The sequence below is a fragment of the Myiozetetes cayanensis genome, unplaced genomic scaffold, assembly GCF_022539395.1.
Source record: "Myiozetetes cayanensis isolate MyiCay16 unplaced genomic scaffold, myiCay2020 scf5-8, whole genome shotgun sequence".
Classification (NCBI taxonomy): Eukaryota; Metazoa; Chordata; class Aves; order Passeriformes; family Tyrannidae; genus Myiozetetes; species Myiozetetes cayanensis.
In genome coordinates, this window is record NW_026087742.1 from 92,568,537 (window position 1) to 92,587,493 (window position 18,957).

General features: G+C 38.5%; 1 protein-coding gene across 2 annotated transcripts in view; it reads right to left on the reverse strand.

Annotated features, from left to right (window-relative positions):
- Nucleotides 1–18,957, reverse strand: part of COL4A2 (collagen type IV alpha 2 chain) — a 144,111-nt gene that overhangs the window by 42,105 nt on the left and 83,049 nt on the right. For both annotated transcript variants that reach the window (XM_050333210.1, XM_050333211.1), the window contains exons 5-14: nucleotides 9,999–10,133; nucleotides 9,872–9,916; nucleotides 7,680–7,796; nucleotides 6,890–6,961; nucleotides 5,311–5,346; nucleotides 5,150–5,212; nucleotides 2,920–2,955; nucleotides 2,237–2,278; nucleotides 1,665–1,739; nucleotides 489–533 (exon numbers count right to left, since the gene is read on the reverse strand). In XM_050333210.1, coding sequence (XP_050189167.1) covers nucleotides 489–533; nucleotides 1,665–1,739; nucleotides 2,237–2,278; nucleotides 2,920–2,955; nucleotides 5,150–5,212; nucleotides 5,311–5,346; nucleotides 6,890–6,961; nucleotides 7,680–7,796; nucleotides 9,872–9,916; nucleotides 9,999–10,133 — 666 coding nt within the window. The remainder of the gene's footprint in view (nucleotides 1–488; nucleotides 534–1,664; nucleotides 1,740–2,236; nucleotides 2,279–2,919; nucleotides 2,956–5,149; nucleotides 5,213–5,310; nucleotides 5,347–6,889; nucleotides 6,962–7,679; nucleotides 7,797–9,871; nucleotides 9,917–9,998; nucleotides 10,134–18,957) is intronic.

Here is an 18,957-nt window from a genome sequence, read left to right on the forward strand (position 1 = left end):
TAACTAAACCATGTTCAGTCAAGCCTGGTTGGCAGCTCTGTATGATACAGCAATATACGAGATTGCTGCCCACTTACTCAACAGATCTAAAGACTCAAGAGACCAAAATTCTGTATGTATTGGAGAGCAGACTAAAACGGATTAAAAAATATTCCATGTATTCTTAATTATTGAAATCTAGTGTGACTTTAAGACACAGATCAGAAGAGTAAGTAGAGATTGATTAATATTTAAAACTAAATTGAAGATGTGCGAGGGAAATCTTATTTTGATCCACCAGTAAGAGAACAACTGATTGTGCTGTGGAGTTATTACACATCAAGTTGTTCAGTTTTTCTAAAGCATCAAACTGGTGTCTCTGCTTTAACATATTGATACTGCTTCATATTTATATTGCTCCATATCTGTATTGCATCACTTCGATGAAGAGTGCACCAGTATTAACTCCAATATTTTTATTTATCTTCATCCTTTTCCACTCGGCTTACTGGAATTCCAGGTTCCCCTTTTGGTCCAGGATCACCTCTTTCACCCTAAAAATAAAGAAAAAATATTCAGATAAGTTGGCCATTCCCGTTTACATTTCAGTAACTTTTATACAACACAAAATGCCAAATATTTATTGAGAGAAAAAACACTGCTTTTTTACTGTTCTTTATTCATATACTAGTCATATGAAATGTGTGTTTTCATGAGAAGTTTTTGAAGTTGCTGGTTAAAAAAATATTTTATAATTTTTCTGGAAAGGTGTCTAGGAGTGTGAATGCCTGGCTGTTTCCAGGCATATTCATGAGATTTCTGGGTGGTGAGTGCCTAAGTACTGATTGTGAATAAGTGCATTCTCCCATTTTTACCTACTGATCATCTACGAGTTATTTGATCAAGAGCTCCTCTTAGCATGACACAAATCACAGCCTAAAGTCTATTTACTATACTGATTACATCTCCATTGAATATAACAGCTTTCCAGGTGAGTAGCTCATGTGCAGGTATCTCTGCTTAGTATGGAAATCCCAGCATTTATGTAACTTAATGCAGACTGCAGAGTGTTAAAAGCATTTTTAGATCTTTCAGTATCATACCAATTTACTCATCTTACTGAAGAAATTGCATGAGCCACAAAAACTTTCTAACTTCAAATTTGGGATGAAAAATTACTGGTCTGGAGGTTGGCGTCTGATACAGAATATACACATATGGGGTATGAGTATCTCTGCTCCCAGTAAGAAGAAACAGAGGAGAATAAACTGCATCTACCTGCTGAGGGCTTCTCCAATACATATGAACAAGCATTAATTCTGATTATACAAACATCTGCACCACATAGGTAAGTTATAAAAACAAACACAGTAATGATTTCTCAGCAGATATTTCTGCTTGTAAAATCAGATGTGAGTGATAGCCAATGGCTGGGTACTTAAACAAAAAGAACAAGTTTGCCTAAGGCACCTCTAGACATGGGAAGTACTTTCTGAATTACTTTAGCCACCATAGTTTCAATAAATACTTTATGATCCAAGTTGTAGAAAAGTAGCAGATTTCTCTTTTCATATACTAAAGTCTTCAAAGTTCTATATGTAAAAACACATTTGTACAATATTTTAGCTTTGGTACTGCAGTGCTCTTAGTTTTTTGTTTATTTCATCAAAATACCCTCTAGTTACCTTGTGTTTGTCAGAGGGGACACCCATCAGTTCTCTTGTAGGAAGCCCAGGTGGACCTGGAGGACCTGGGGGGCCCTGCAGGAAAAGCATAAAGGCACATGGTTATAATCCCTTGTCAAGCTGTTGATCAGCACAGGATCATGAAACTGCAAAAAAAGGAGCAATACAGATTTGCCCCTGCTAGGACTATGGTCTAAACCATATACAACCTACCAAATAAACTGATGGCAAGATAAATTTATTTTGTGTTGGGTTAATATGCAGCAATACTTGCTTTTGCCCTGTATGTTTCCAGAATAATGGTAAAGATTATCACTTTCTATAAAGTGGTTTGGCTTTATAAATTTCGAAGTGATACCTCTGTGTCAGTGTAGATGAAGGCACAGATAGACTTAGACATGTAGAATTGATTCAGCTATGACATTCTTTAAGGATACTATCAAAGCTATACTTCATTTTTTCTATTATAATTACATAATGTAATTGCAAATCTAAAATAGGTTCCTTTATAAATAGCAGGTAAGATCAACCTGTCCTTTAGGAGTGATATTAATTCATTAGTGTTCCTTTACCTGTTCACCTTTTTCTCCATAGAAGCCAAGGCCCCTGTTGCCCTGCAAAAACAACAGGTCAAAATTTACCAACTGTACAACTCAGTTTTGGAACCTAAAATTCAAATTTAAACATGCTTAAAGATCTTTTCAGGCTTACAAGTCTGTAGGACACCACTGAAGAACTGCAATCAAATAATAGTCTAGGTTTACCTCAAAGTATTTTTATAGATTTAGAAGTATTTTTATAGACCTAAACTTTCAGAAAGACAACTCTTCTTACAACAGACTTTGAGTCATCCACCGAGCAACATTGTAAAAAGATCAAGCATTGGTTTTGCAAGATTTTTAATAGCACTGAATGCTAAATAAAAAAAACTAAGTGGGCTGGAACATGAACTCATGTATTTTTTCCACAGAGATATAACTGAATATTGTAAAGACTGCAAGGATTCTCTGTTCATGGGAAGAAACTGTGACTACAGTAGCGAAATTAAATCTGGCTCTAGAACTGGTTTAATCTTTTCAGGGTAGGCGATCCCAATGTAAGATTAACTTCTCATGGTATGTAGACAAAACAGGAGGTCTTGTGCTACACAGTCTTTGGTGCAGCCTGTGGTTCTTTATTTTACTGCCTTCAAGTGGGTCTTGGATTATCTCAGCAACACAAAATCAACATTATCTACTTTGACAGAAAGACTTACTTGTGGTCCTGGTGGTCCTGGGGGCCCTGGTCGTCCCTGGGGAAACACAATAGGGGAGAGCAAGTTACTTGTTGCTTTCTAATCAATGCCTGCAGGTGGTTAGTTATTTTCTGTCTGAAACATAAGTATATATTTAGTAGGCAGTGTATTCCTCAACATTCCATGTGTTATCTTCACTATATTTGCTGTATTTACTGTTCTGAAAAATACTGTCCTAAATCACATTATAATCTTTCTGAACAGAATAACATTTCCCCAGCTTAGACCAAGCAAAAACTTGTTTTTATACCAAGTACTAAGAACTTGTGCTTTTAGATCCTGACTTTTAAGGACAGTAACATTTTAAGGTCATTAAAGTTAAGCACATCTTTAAGTGCTTCACCAGACTGGTGTCTTGGTACTGCATCAGTCTGTAAAGGGGGTTGAACTACCATATGCTTCTCAGATTACCTATTTGGGATTGTACAGAATGAAATCAGAGGAAGATGGTGGAAACCAAACTGAAGCAGGAAATAAATCTGCCAGAGGCTTATAAGCAGTAGGAAAGATGTTAACTGGTGAGACTCGCCTTGCTTTGGTCAGCTATGTTAGTTAACAGGCTCCAAAAGGCTCTACACATTAAAAACTCTGTCAAAAGTGGGAAAGGTGGGGTGAATAAGAAGCATGAGCTGTTCAGAGAAGATGGTGAACAAGTGATATAGAGAAGAGAGAAGGCTGCAGATGGAATTGTCTATCTACTGAGCCCCGAGGGGTTGTTAACTGCATTATGCAAAATCAAGCCCAACCTGCAAGGAAAAGATAGTTACATTCAGGTGAGATCTGAACTTGTTAGGCACCTCTGTCTTGCTATGTAGATTTGTGTGTATGAACACCAGACTTGTTCTGAAAAAACTGCTTTTGAATCAGTTTTGGTTAGTCAAGTGGTTTGTGAGCCATTGCTGGGCAGATGCACTGTGCAGGGTATCGCTCTGCCTGGAGAGCTTGCAGAGACCTGGGGGAGCCGTGCCTGCAGTACCCAGGACATAGAGATGAGGAATGATGCAAACTCAGACCTCTGAAATGCTCCCAGGACACTTTCACAAGGTGGGTCACAGCTTTAGAGGCAGTAAGTACAGCTGGATGTATTTTATTCAAAAGAGGTGTTGCCAATATGGTAACCAGAAGGATGTAGTCATGGGGCTCAGAAAATGTATGGTTCATAAAACTCCTAACATCCAAGAAAGAGCACTGGAAATGTAAGTCATTGCAGGATGAGCTCCTGTGTGAAGCTCGTGAACTTTGTGGGTTTGCTCTAAATGAAGAGTGAATAAAGGACTGAAGAGATTTCCCATCAGGAGGACCAGAGGAGAAAGGCAAGGTGCAGTTTACTCCAGGTGATAAAACAGGCTACTTCAGGAAAGTAACTTTGGAAAGTTACTCTGGTAAGGCTTATCATGCTGTGGATTTAGTCCTAGATTTTTTTTTTGAGGGGGATGTCCCTGAAAACAGCTATGGAGGCTGTGTGTAAGAAGCCCTAAATTAATTTTTCCTCCCTAAAATCAGCAGTATAAAGCAGGTCCAAAGTCTTTGTCCAAAGTGAACTTTGACAAAACAAATGCTATAAAGTTGTCTCACAGGAAAATAAAAAAAGCTTCAAGAAAATGAAATATATTGAATTTTAACATCTGTTTCTCACCCATAAAACTATTAACAAGGGAAATAAGAAATGTAGAAAATGGTATCTGAAGAGAACACAATCTTCCCAAAGAACTATTTTCCAAAATCAACTATATGTTGATTTTGGAAAAAAAAAAGACAGAAAAATTGTTTAAAAATAAAATATCATTCTAAATACTATTCAATGTCTTGTGGAAAGTGTAGAGAGCTAATATACATATCATTTATGAGCAGAAAAGATAACATATTCAAGTTCTGATATTTTTGATAACTCAGCATAGGGAGGTGTGGACTGGATAGCACTAAACAATCTTTACAAACAATGGTCTTCCAAGGAGGTTAAAGAAACACAATACCAATCAAAAGCCTTTGACAACATAGGACAAAAGAAACTATACATCTTTCTGCAGTATCCCTATAGAATCAGTGTCTCTGTGCTTTTCAAAAGGTTTCACGGCCACTGATGCCTGCTTGCTGATTGCTAACCTAGATTACAACCCAACATAATGTAACTTGTTGATATAAATCTTCTATTAGGATAATTTTCCAGAGAACATATTTTATATATACTTACTGGCCTTCCTCGCTCTCCTCTTGGACCAACAGGTCCTTGAATACCCAGTGTACCTGGAGGTCCCTTTCAGTAAAAAAAAAACAAACATCAACCATCAATTAATTTTGTTCTGATATCAGTTACTGTTGACACTTTATCAGATTGACTGTAATACTACTTACTGGAAAACCATTGAACCCTGGATCCCCAGGATCTCCCTAGAAAAAAACAAAAAAACAACAAAGAAGTAAGAAATGCAATAAATACTACATAAAAAATGGAATAGAATCCTTCTCTCACTCATTAACTTTTTTCTCACTCAAAACACTAATTACAGCATACAGTGCTACACAAACCCTTACATGCTGATGCTTTCCATACAGATGTTGAGATAACTGAATGTGGGCCACACAGATTTTGTACTTTCTATATATAGTGTAGTTGCATGCAATACAGTAGGAGGGTACAAAGTTGGCTGATAAAGTTAGGGATCCAAACTACAAGGCTAGAATATATAACAGACCACACTGAAATCCTTCTTGAAAAATCCTATCTAACCAGTGGCTTAATTAGGGCTATAACCTTAACTGAAATGTACAAGCTCATTTTTCATGAGTTGCATGGGAATTACTGAATCATTTTTATTCTCTTCTGAGTCACTAAAAGCATTTAGAACATACTGTTTTCAGTGACCACATATTTTAACTGCAGTACATGCTGAAATGTTTTTGGAAACTGGATCCAAAAATGTTCTAGCGCAAAGACCTTCCAATACCCATAAATAATGTGGTATTCAGTCCAAACACCTTCAATCATTTTGAGTAGCATGCTAACTATCTAGTTAATTTGAATTTAGTTAACAGAATAATTTGTGGAACCAAGTACTTTCTGAAATGAACACAGGTGTCAGTATCCATCCTTGGCCACAAACATACTTGAGCATTTCTTAAACATTGCTTAATCATTCCTTAATCTTTGCTATTTACTAACAAGTGCAAATTTGAAGAGTTTCTAAAAGGAAAAGAAGGTTCCATTAAAATACAGGCAGCTTACAAATATGTCAACAGAAAACCCTATTTTGGCACTCACTGCTGGCACAAAATACACATAAACTATGTCAGCAGATCACTTCTGTGCTGAGTACAGCTCAGATGTAGCTTTTGAACAGGTTTCAATTTATACTCTATCAGCATATATAATCCCTTATCTCTTTCTGATACCTTCAATTATATGAGACTGTATATATGAGAAAAAGCTACAAGTGATTACAAAACAAGTTTTAAGGATTAGACACAATAAAAACACCCATAAGAATACTTGAGGTTTCCTATATAACTAAATAAAATATTGAAGTATATTTTACCCTAAGTCCCTCAAACTCCCGCATGAAAATTTTTCAGAAAGGATGTTAATGGTAATCATCCAGTGGGCAAAACTATGGCAAAGGAAGGATTTTGCCATGCATTATACAAGACAGTAATTGAATAAAGAGGTTATTACTTGAACTATTCATCTATAGTGCCTTTGAAATCCACCTGTACACTGGAATTACTTTCAAATAACCAATCAGAGACTTTTTTCCCTTGGATATCAGATAGACTGCTGCAAACAGAGAAAGCAGAAGCTGCCCTCCAAAACCTGCACAGAATCAAAGATGGCCTCTTGGGATGTGTCCATTAGAGTATAAGAAAAATTCAGTCTCCATCAACTGCTTGAAAAACTGTACTGAGCATGAGTAAGTCACAGGAGTTACAGACGTACCCTGTGTCGGCTTATGATCTCTGGTGCTATTATGTACGGCTCCCCCTTCTGGCCCTTTGGGCCCTGGACTCCCTGGAGGTAACCAAAAGAAAACAAAATGTAAGCTTTCATACTATATATGTTAACACATAAACAGCTAAGAGTAATGAAAAATATTTGTTGGGGTTTTCATAAGTATAAATAAACATATCACTGTTTAGAGGCAGTGACTGTGCCTAGCTTCAGAAATTTATGGTTTAGAAAAGAAGTGCAAACCTTCACAGTACATAAAAGAATTTCTGATTCTGTGGGAGGAAACCCCCACTACCTGGGAGCAATATTATAGGGTAGCACCTCCTTAGCTAGAGCTGAGGCTGCAGCTTCTCAGGGCTGACACCTGCCCTGGTAAACCCAAAAGCCCCACTGCTCTCCTCAGCAAGATCCTATGTATTTCACTGCGGAAAGTTAACACCTTCTCCATGGGGCAGGGAAGAAAAGGTTACTTTCATCAGGAATTTTGAGTTCAATATTATTTTACTGCTGTTGATTAAAGCTGTACAGGCTTTCCCGAAGTAATCTCTCTGCAAGAGCTATGTGACAGGTATAGCTCTGAGCAGACCTTCTGGCCCTGACTGCAATTTAATGGCTAAGCACAGTGCTGTGTGTCCATGGCAAGTCAGCGCTAATGCTCTGCTGCGCCAAAAGGGAGCTCCAATAAGAGATGTCCCATTTGCTTACAACACACGTGTGAATGAAACTCGCCTCAGCAATGCTCTTGGCTTCAGGTGCTCACTTACTGGTAGCTACTTACAATGGTACCAGGGAAACCAGAGCGTCCGGGAGTTCCCAAGTCACCGGGGTCACCTGCTGTCCCATTACAGCCATCATGACCTGGTTTCCCCCTTGGTCCTGGCTGCCCTGGATGACCCTGTTGAGGAAAAAAAAAAAGTGTTTATCTGTCCATCTGTTTCTAGTTTTCCTTTTCCTGTAGTCACACAGTATTTAGATATTCTCACATTAAGCCCAAGACTTGGATCCATGGGAAACTAGGATTTTCAAAGACAGAAACAGACAGTGCCTTTTTTTAATATAGCTGCAGCTTGAACCAGATGCCCCAGACAGCATGAAAAAATGAGTAGTGAAGGACCTTTCAGAGAGGGTAAGAAAGCTATGCTCAATGCAGGCTCTGTTAAGCTGAGAACTAAGCCAGATGAGGCTGCTGCACAGGGAGCCACCAAAAACTGGGATTGTTAAGCATTTCAGTGCTTCAACTGAAAGAGTGGGAAGAAAGATTCCTCTCTGACTTTGAACAGCTTCCAAGCCAGGAAAAAAGTCAGAGATGCTGTTGGAGGTAGGTTGAGTGTCATGATGAGACTGTAAGTATCGAAGCAAACAGCAGGGCTCAAAGGCAGGGAGCCAGGGGCACTGAAGAACTTCTTCTAAAAAGTTACTCCTGTCTCAAATTGGATTTCCATTGCTGTACCTACTTTCATCTTGATTGCTGTTGTTTCTGGTTTGCAGTGAGGCCAATGAGAAGCAAATTTTCTCTTGAGCAACTTTCTTCCAAGGGGCTCAGTCAGAAAAACCAGAAACTAACATAAAATATTTCTTCCTTCCCCTTTATCTATAGCAAGAGTTTTCTCTTTGATCTGCTCCATTGTTTAGAAAAATACCCAGAAATCTGTCCATGTATTCACCTATCTCCATCACAATGCTCCTCACCCCAGAAGAGATTCTGCCTTGACACCTTTTTTTTCTAGTTCACCAGCCCCACATCCTAACACCACGCCATTACAGTTGGTTCATGTGCCTATTTACCCACGTTCCCATGGTCAGTGTTAAGTCTTGGCCTGAGAAAAATGGAGAATGTAAGGGAGTGAGAAGGGCAAGGGAGGTTGAGGAGAGGACACAATGAATTTACCCCTTACAATGCAATGTGAGGAAGTCAGGAAGAAAGGGCTGAGAAAGAAGACCTTTTCAGGTGAGAAAAGCAGTCCAGCTATAGCAATGCTGGGCTTTATAGGGGAGTGATTTGCTCTTCTTCACGGGATGTTACAGTGCTTAGAAAAAACTCAGCAAGATGCAGTGAGATGAACAAGAGCCTTGGCTCAGGAGTATAAATAGAAATGGGAAAGGTAGTTCTTCTTCTTTTCCTTTAAGAGCAAGAAGGAGGAAGATGAGGAAGATTGTGAAAGAGAAATCCCTGAAACTTGATAGGGAGATCTTCTGGAAACAAAAAAGGGTGAAAGCAGAGTGGATGTAGATGCGTGGGCTGCAAAGCGGGGCCCTGGTGTCAGGGAGCACTATAAAGGAAACCCAAGCCTGGGAACTCTGTCCAGGGATTCCAGTGACTCAGATTTCTTTGTTATTTTATGACACAAGATGTAAAGAAGTGTAAGCTGGGAAAATACTGTGCTGTGAACTTTACCCAGTTTTCCTCTTTGAGTGTTTCAGTTTCTTGGACCTGGTCAATTTGTTCAAAGTTTGAGACTGTTTAGGGCTCAGTAAGTTTTTTAAGACTAGCCATATGAGCTATAGAGTAAATTAACAATGGTTAGTATTCTTAAAATCACTGGTGTTTCTACGTGCTTTGCAAATCTTGAAATAATTAAGGAATGAACCACTCGTGTCCTTCATTCACAAGCTTAAAAGATGTGAAGTACTTATGTCACAGATCTTTTCTACAAAAGAACATACTTAGCTGGGTAACCTCCAGAGGCACAGGAAATTTCTATACTTTTGTGTCTGTTTTACAAGGGGATTTATCTATAGGACAAAGCAAATGGACCTTTAATTATCTAAGGGAATGAGAGGAAGCACAGATTATACTTTCTTGTGTATCCGCAGTTCTACTCACTTCAGCAAATGCCCTTAACTGAAAAGTGTGTACATGGCTGATGTAGAATTTAACCCAGACATATTAATTAAAGCACAAAGGCTTTAAACTAGCCTGCAATATTTGCAGTTGGTGATTTCTTAAAGATGAAGTAACCCGCTACTTACAGGAATGCCATCTGCCCCGGGGAATCCAGTGACTCCTCTTTGTCCCTGGAGTGAAACAGCACAATTAAAATGAAGTTCTGCCCAGCATTTTGCTTATTAGCTAAAACATCTGATATTCAAAAGTTACCGGTTCTCCTTTGGGTCCAGTTATTCCTGGATATCCTCTTTCACCTTTGTGACCTTTAGGACCTTGCACTCCTGGGATCCCCATCAATCCTGGTGGTCCAGTGAACCCTTGTGATCCAAGGAGTCCTGGCTGGCCCTGATAAAAATAATAAAACAGCATTTATATAGGAACAGTTGTGATGCATGAAGCTGGATTAGTTATCACTGCAACAATGGAGTCAATCTCTCAAAGAGAAAATAAACACAGAATCTCTTTCCATTCCAAGTAGGCCAGGCTCTTTGATGAATGTTATCTGGAAACACAGTGCAGTGAAACTCCAGCAGCAGTGACCACATTGTGATGTGGTCACAAAATTGACACATGGATATTGGCACTCAAATCAACATTCACTACTTGAATATTCACGGTTATTCTCAAAAAATATAACCAATTACACTCCAACCAGCTAAAATATGCTTAACTGTGAAATCTGCTTAGTGACTGTATTTATTACAAGTGGAGTCTGATATTTAATGGCAGGAATTTCTGCCTCTTTAGGGATGATATTTCTCTTCAGCAGTGAAGCCTGAAAATGATGAGACATGCACTCATCCATGTAGGTTGAGGAGTTGCACACAGGACTCCCTTGTCTTTTCCCCTTCCAGTGCTGGTTCTGCTCTTCAGGCTACTTCAAACATTGTTTAAAAATAATCTCTGTTGACTGCCAGCATCACAAGGCTCTAAAGGGGAAAAAACAATTTTGAAATGACAGAATGGTAGTTTAAGTAATGGGTTGTGGCAGAATGTCTGAGATCTGTGAACCGAAGTATTTGAATGTTGTTCCAGACGTAGGATCACTGAAGGCACGTATGTTTTGCATGCTCTGCAGTACTCACTGCACTAATGACATTAACAGTAAGTTGTCAAAATCTTTTCTAGAGAAATATGCTTTAAATAGGGCAAAGCACCATTTACCCAGACATTCAAATTAAGTCAAATCTAATGAAAGATTTTAAAATGCAATTAGATTTTTTCCATAGAGCAGCTGCAACAGCATCAGTATCTCATAAAGGAAGAACTACAGCAAAAGGTGAACAAACACACTGTATTTATAAAAATAAGCAGATAAAAAAATAACACCATGTTTTAGTATAAAATTTACAGTCTTTTTTACAGTCTTGCCCATGCCTGCAAAGAAAGAGCTAGAAGATGAACGCAAACCCTGTCCAAGAAGGCTAAGAGTTCAACTTAATTTAATTTCATTGAAGTGGGAAGAGGGGTGTGGTGACTAGAAGAAATGAACCTGAAGATATCCTAATTTCCTTGTATTAGGAAGCTCTAGCAAAGATACTGAACAAATGTCTTACTGATGCTAGGAAAAAATTATGTTATTCTCATAATGAAGGACAGGCCCATTCGTGATACACTTTCAAAACTTCACAGTCAATCACTACCCATAATTAACATCCACCTATGCTATAGTTGCCTCCATTCCACATACCCCAAACTAAACACTATGACTGAAACATAACTTATGTGTAGTTTTAAAAACAAATCAATTTTCCACAGTGCTTTCATAGCAAATTAACACAACATTTGGAGTAAAATTTCATATTCTAAATCTTATTATATGATATCAACTGAGCCCATACTGAGAATATTAAAAAATAGCCAAACAAAATACAGAACTCAGTGCAAGTTTTTTCCTTGGAAGAAGACTCAGAATGTGCCAGTATGAAGGCTGAATTACATGGAGTTCCTTGGGACAAGACAGCAGGATGGATCTCGTACTGTACTGGTCTTTTGCTATACTGTTATGATTAATTTGACAAGACTGATACTTTAGGAGCATTGCCAAAGGACACCATGAATTTGAGTGTTTGAGCTGTCAGTGTGAAAGAGAATTCCCTCTGCTTACAACCAAACCCAACTTTATACAGCATCCCTTCTTCAAAACCAAGCCTGCTCATGTGGATTATTAGGTGCTGGGAGGCCCATGTCTTTTCAGGTTAACAAACTGAGAAGGAACAAAGATTATATGAATACATCTAAAACATAATATAACTCGTGTTATATATGCAGGAAGCATATGTGTCTGAACAAGCAGCTGCTCATTTTCTTATGCCAGCCACAGCTGGCTATTACAGATGCATCTATCTCCACAGCAGTAGTAGTTTTTATTTATTTTTTTTTAAACCAGTGAATCTCTAAAAGTTATTCAATGGAGGTATAGATCCTTGTCTAAAGAAATTCATAGCAGACATAATTTCTTAGTTGCCTGACCCATAAGGAAAGATGCTGATTAGAAGCACTAGGATAATGATTTAAATTTTAACCAGTATTTATCAGTGTGAATTCTGAGACTGGGAAAAAGAATTTCTTTCTGCTGTCACATTTTCTAAACTTTTTTTACCTACTATGGCTCAAAATTGAAGTATATAGGAAGAGTATATAGAGTATATATTAAGAGAGCATACGAGCACATCGCATGAAACTGCTTTTTAAGGGAAGTAACAGACATTTCATTATTTAAAGAAATGGAGTCTGTATTCTTTATTGGTTTTGGGTATTTTTGTAGCGCAGTATCAATTCTTATGCAAATACCAATACAAAATATTCCCATTTTACTATAAAGCCTTAAAACTTCAGTAAATGCTTAAGGTAGTTTGTTCTTCTTTATACACCCAAATCTAGAAAGGAACCTTTAAAAAGGTTAAAAAAGGACAGAAACATATCTCGTACATCTGCAAAGAACACAGACAAATGATTCAAAGTGAGTTATACAGATTTAAGTTGTCTCCAGTTGCATTTTAATTTGGAGAGGTTCTTAAAAAAAATGTTTCAGTTGCTTTTTCAAAGCAAGGAATAGATGGATTCTGTACACTGGAAATGCCACTTCATTTTTGGAGTACATGAAAGACAAAAGAAATCAAAACTCCCAAAACCACTCATCCACCTGAGATACGCAAACCACCTCTTTAGCACCCATCTACACCTCTTTTGTGGGCAGTTGTCTGGAGGCAGAAGGCATTTCTGTAATTTCTGATAAAATGCTAGTTATGTTCAGAATTGTCAAATCTGTGCCTGGCTTTCTGCAGGGAACGTGCAGAGCTGTACACTTCAACACTGATATTCCATGGGACTCGGTTATCTCTGTAACTCCTACACCAGATACCAGTCTCCCACTTCCAGTCCCACTTTCCTATCTGGTGCGGAGGAAAAAGTAAACAGGAATGGAAATCAAGGAAGAGGGCTGGGCACCAGTGCTCCTTCCCCATGTTTTCCTGGTAATTATTTGATTATTTGTTTGTTGAGGAATAGGGGCTATTTAATATTATTTGCAATAAAGACAAGTGAATTGATCCTTATGGGACCAGTCTAGTATGAGGCTAGAGTCAGAGCTGGGGAAGTACTTAATATCATGACAATGTTTGTGTAATTCTTCAGACAATTAGTACCTTGGTTTGTTAACTGAATTAACTTTGTTAACCTTCGTTAACTCAGACTTGTCAGCTTTTATTCTGCTTTCATGTTAGATCTTTTGTTGAACAAGTATGTCTCCTTTTCATTAGCAAGTGACCTAAGAACATTCTCTCTTTGGTAAAGGTCACTGAGGAGATTTAAGCAAAGACAGTCAATTTGAAAGGTTCAGTCAAATAAAGCATGACTCAATTATTAGAGTCCTGAATACCCCTGTGTGACACATACCACACATGGTACTGTTCAGCCTGTGCTCCTGGAGGATCAGAAATCCTAGAAAATTCTCCAAAGCTGTGAAATTGTGCCCAGATTACATTTCCAGGTCCAAAAAAACCCCAAAAACAATCAAAAAAGGGAAAGCTTAGGGAAACATACTGTCCCTGTCATATTTTAGACAACTCATAAAGTACTGCTTTATGAGTACTGTACTTTCTCTACTGCTCACTTTCCGTAAATGATAAAACATTGCAGGAATGTGCTCTGGCCCATAGTGCTCTCCAGCAGAAGGCCTCCCATTTTGCTGGGGTGAACTGGACCTGTTCCTGAATGCTGAGCATGGCACTATTACCCCACGTCACCCATCACCGGATTTACAGGCCTGTGTTAAGAGGCTCACTGAAGTGTGTGTGGAATGCTATGGCCAGCACCTCCAAGGAGTGCACAAAAAGAAAAGGAAAACGTGGGCTGATGGAATATCTTGAAGACAATGAAGAAGTTTTTTCTTTGTTCTTATACAAAACTTCTGCAACTATTTAGTTGAATTACAAAGCTTCCACTGTCAGGACACACAATGCCAGTCCCTGCTTTGCTCTTCCTACAGCTTCATCTGAGTGGAAGAGGTCTCACACAATTCATGTGGCCAGCCCATTTTGCACAATTTATTTACAGAGAGGAGTGAAGGTCAGAAATTAGAAGCCTGCAGGAAATCTTCCCAGAAAATATTTGCCATGTTATATATACATTATTGATTTTCCACTGATGCGTATGTAAGAGTATGCTGTTGAGTATGTATGTTGTGACTGAATTCAGTAAATATATTTTGCAATTAAGTACCAACGGACTTAAGATCTTGATCAGACTTTTATATTTGTACTGAATGTTCACGTTTTGCAGCTTGAACTTTAATTTCCAGTTCTTTTATGATCAGTCAGATGAAAGACATGTCATGTTGCAGTCCTTTCTTCCTTCTAATTTACTGCTAAATTTACAAATAAAGATACAATAAATGACAATACCTGCTCCAAAGGTTTTAAAACACAGGAACATCATCATGAGTTGCTGAGAAATCCATCTCAGGGTGGAGATACAAAGAAAACTGTTTATTTGCAATAAAGAGGGAACAGAACCAGAGTTTCTACAGAGCTTCAAAGTCATTGAGCCCATTTCTCCACGTTTCATTACAGAATTCCATTTTGCAACTGCTTCTGGTATATGGAATGTGATGATTCAGTATTACCCACATGAAAATGATCGTTGTAGGCCATCATTTATTTAACAGTGGACAAGAAGAAAGAAGGTTGATTCCCTGACATTTTAAAAAGGTCACTGTTGAAAGGACAAGTTCATTTCCTGTGGGAAGGGTGATCTGACCATGACAGACAAGCTGGAGCTGGGACTTTTTTGTAAGAGCACTCAGTCTGGAACAGCCTGTAAGAACAGATGGGGAAAGGATGTGACAGCAAGGACCCCGACGCACTCCTACGCAGCGAGATCAGCAAGCACAACAGAAAGCAAACCCCCAGGGAATAAAATAATTTATAAGGAAAATGAGAAGCTTCTCAGCTGATTGAAAGTGCTAATGCAGGCACACAAGAAAGAAACAGAGAAGTTTTTAAATGTAACGCTGGCAAAATGTGTAGAATGGGGTGCAAATGTAGGGAATGTATGATTCTCTGTGGAAGTTTCCATGGAGGTAGGCATACTAAAGTGATCACTGAGCTCAAATAAAAACTGTAGAATCCTAGTGCTCCCACTCCCCCCAAAAAATATAAACTACAATGAACAATGTCAAGAACCCTCCTGTGGCACACTGAGTCACACTGGTACGGACATATCACCTGACATTTCTTCTGGAGCATAAACCCAGGAGTTTATGGATTAAACATATTAGAGGAGAACATGTAAGGGAAGGGTTTGGGATTCCAGCTCCATGCAGGGCACAGTATGCCAGAAATACTTCAGCCAAGAGGTTGCACCACTTTGGGCTGAGAGGTAGAGAAAATCAGACCACACAAAGCACCCTGCTGATGTGGCTCAACTACTTTGATTCACCAGCTAGTTCTGGCAGCACCAGGCTGCCCAGCATGGACAGATCTCCAGAGTGCTTCGGAAACTGATAAGTACAACATCTACTATAATGCAGGACACACTGGAACATTTTTACACCACACATCATTAAGTTGTACACTGATGATATAGTTTGAATGGTTCCATCTACTTTAGCAACTCCAAAACAAGTCTTGTTTTAGCAAGACTTAAACACTTTTGCAATTCCACCTAGGAAGAGTGGATAAAATCAAGCTATGGAATGGTAGGAAATACAAACACATAGGGCAAAACACAGCTAATGCTAGTCACTAATGCTAGAGAAAGATTACCTGGGAGGAAAAGATCCTCAAGTTTGTGCAAGCTCTGTTGTTAAACATATGTAGCATGTTACTTTATTCCCATGTCTTCAAGACTGTATTAATGATTATTTTCTCAAAGACAGATGATCAATCTCAGTCTGCAGAAAGCATTCAGAAGCTCCTCACTAGATGGCACCAGCCATTGCTGCTGCACACAGCCCACACTAATGCAGGTACAAGTTTCCAGAGCATGGTACAACCTTTGGGAAATCTGATAAGAAGTTTGGGTCAGGTCAAACTGCCCTTGTTTGGGCTGGGAAAGTGCACAAGAAATGGGATGAAATGCATCATGCAACTGAGCAGCACAGCTTGCTGAAGTGAAGATGTTCCATGGTTCAACCTTTATTTTGTGTAGTAGACGAATTTAGTCTTCTAAGATGAACGAGAGCAAACTATTATCTTATTTCTCCGCTGGATTTCTAAATTTAAATTTAATGTCACAGGCCTGCATCTTCTCAAATTTATGTTCTGAATCTGTGTTTTAAGTGTAGGGCTGGCATTAACTTCTGCCACCACATGGTTACCAGAGTCAGAAGGGGATGGACTTCTGTTGTCTAACTAGAATGTTGATAAGTAAATGAAGAAACCTTTCTCATGTACCTCGAGTTGCATGATATTTGATTCTTAAACACAGAGTAGCACTGAAAGAGTCAGCAGGCTTTAAAAAAAAAGTACATAGCTAATGGTTATTTCTACTTTTAATTTCTCTTTTGCTACTTCAGAGGAGGTTATTTAGCTGAGTTTCACATTCCAGTACTTTTTCTCAGAGAACACTTTCCTTCTCATTTGTTAAAGAGCTTTTTTATTTACAAAAAAAGTAAACAAAAAATTCACAAAATTCACTTTAAGTTAAAAATAACTAAAAAATGAGGCTAGTTCAGCCCAGTGGCATGGCAACAATCTGCTGCTCTTTCAACTACATTGTCTGGACAAGAGACATTTTCTCTCAGGACAGTGGTGACCAAACGACATTAATTCCAGAGCAGTGATTCAGCTTGCAGAAGGTTTTTTTTTTCATTAAGGAAGGAATAAACATTAAATCTTCATAAAAAAGAACTATGAAAGGATTCTCTTTACCAGAAGCCACATCCCTTTTCTGCAGTCAGTAAATGGAATAATTTTGTACTGTTTTCTGTTCCCACGGTTTAATTTAATTTGTGATCTTCCAGAAAGTTGCTATGTCACCCAAGAAGATAAAACATGTGCAAAAGAAAATATATGCTGGAATGTAGGTCAAGAACTCAAAAGAACCAGTTAATAGTTTCTTCACGCCACAAAATACATAGGAATACATGTCAGAAATGCTTTCTGGGCTTTGCAGAGCTTCTGTAGGAAGAACAATACTGGGACCACAGCAATAGTCTCTCAAAGAAAAACATTAGAAATAGCAAGTCTAGACAAAACCTCACAAGGGTTTCCATTCTAAATCTTCAAAAGGTTATTGCATAGAGGAAAGGAGAGGAAGGAGGACAAGATGCGGGAAGAAAGCGGTGGGCAGAGGGAAAGAGTGGGTTTTTTTGCACACTGAGTAAGGGGATAGCTCTGAAAGTCCAAATCAGAATCTCTGCTGAAGTATGGCTCCCAGAAAAACTGGGAAATTTAGGATGGGAATTAACATATATATTAGCAAATATACCTCTCCAGTGAGCATGCCCTACTGAATTATGTGATAGGACTTGGAATGACTTGAAAGGCACTGAATTTTTTTAAAAAAGATTTTACTTACTGAACAGATGTAGACGTTTATCTATATGCAGTGTAGTTATCAAAAGGAGCCATCATGTGCAGGTGATGTCTCATGGCACGATATATCCTAATGCAGATACTCAAACTAGGTCAAACAAATGCACCCAGAATGTGCCCATTTTTCTTAAATTTCTGTAAAAGGAACGTGGTTCCCTAGCTAAAAAGCTGACCTCAACATCCCTGCTTTCTAAACTGTGCAAGAAGACAATACCCCATGCTTCATGAAAAAGGAGCTGGATATAAATTTACTTAACTTGGCGGGCAGTATATGCCAGAACCATTGCTACTGGTGGTGCAAAACTAAGATTTTCTTGGAAGTTAGAAATGTTTCAGCATAAAACAGTGACCAGATGATAATGTTGTGTGCTAAAAAGCATATCTATTTACTCCAAGTATATCATCTGGCCCCTACCTCGCTTCTTATTTGACTACTCAGATACACATTTCTTTTAGGCTGCCATGAGCCACATAAATACCAGCACCTCCATGAAGCTTCTTAGCTCAGTATCTATCTTTATTCTGGACGTAACAAAATTTCTGCCTACATTGGGCTCTGCCAAAATTCTCATATGGGCTCTCTCAGGATGTAAGAGGATCAAGCAAAAACCTTCAGATTTCAGAAACCTGCAGAACTGGGGTGACCTGACACTGTGCAACCTGGACAGATGCTTTTGGTTAGCCTGAGAACGGAAGTGCAGTTTACGGAGCTACTCACTTTATGTTGGTTAAACTGAGAGTACCAAACTAAGACAACCATAAAATCAGAAAAAACCCCACTTCAATGACACATAAATACTGTCCCTTTGACTTCCACTAATTCTGTCTTTAAGAAAGAGGTAACTAAAGTTAAATTTAGAGATGTTTCTTTGGATGAACTCGAAGTTGAGATCATGAGCTGATGATGTCTTACAGAACACTAAAATGACATTGATTTATATTTGCCAAACATTCATTACTATGTAATTAATTGAAGCAGGTTGGTTTGATAGCCAACCAAAAATTCATCAGAGAGGAAAATCACCTTGCCAAATATGCTCTTATAACCAGACAAATGTCAAGCTGATGGGTGTGGAGAAGGAGCAGGAGGAAGCAGGGAACTCCCAGTTACTCTGTGACATCTGCTGTAC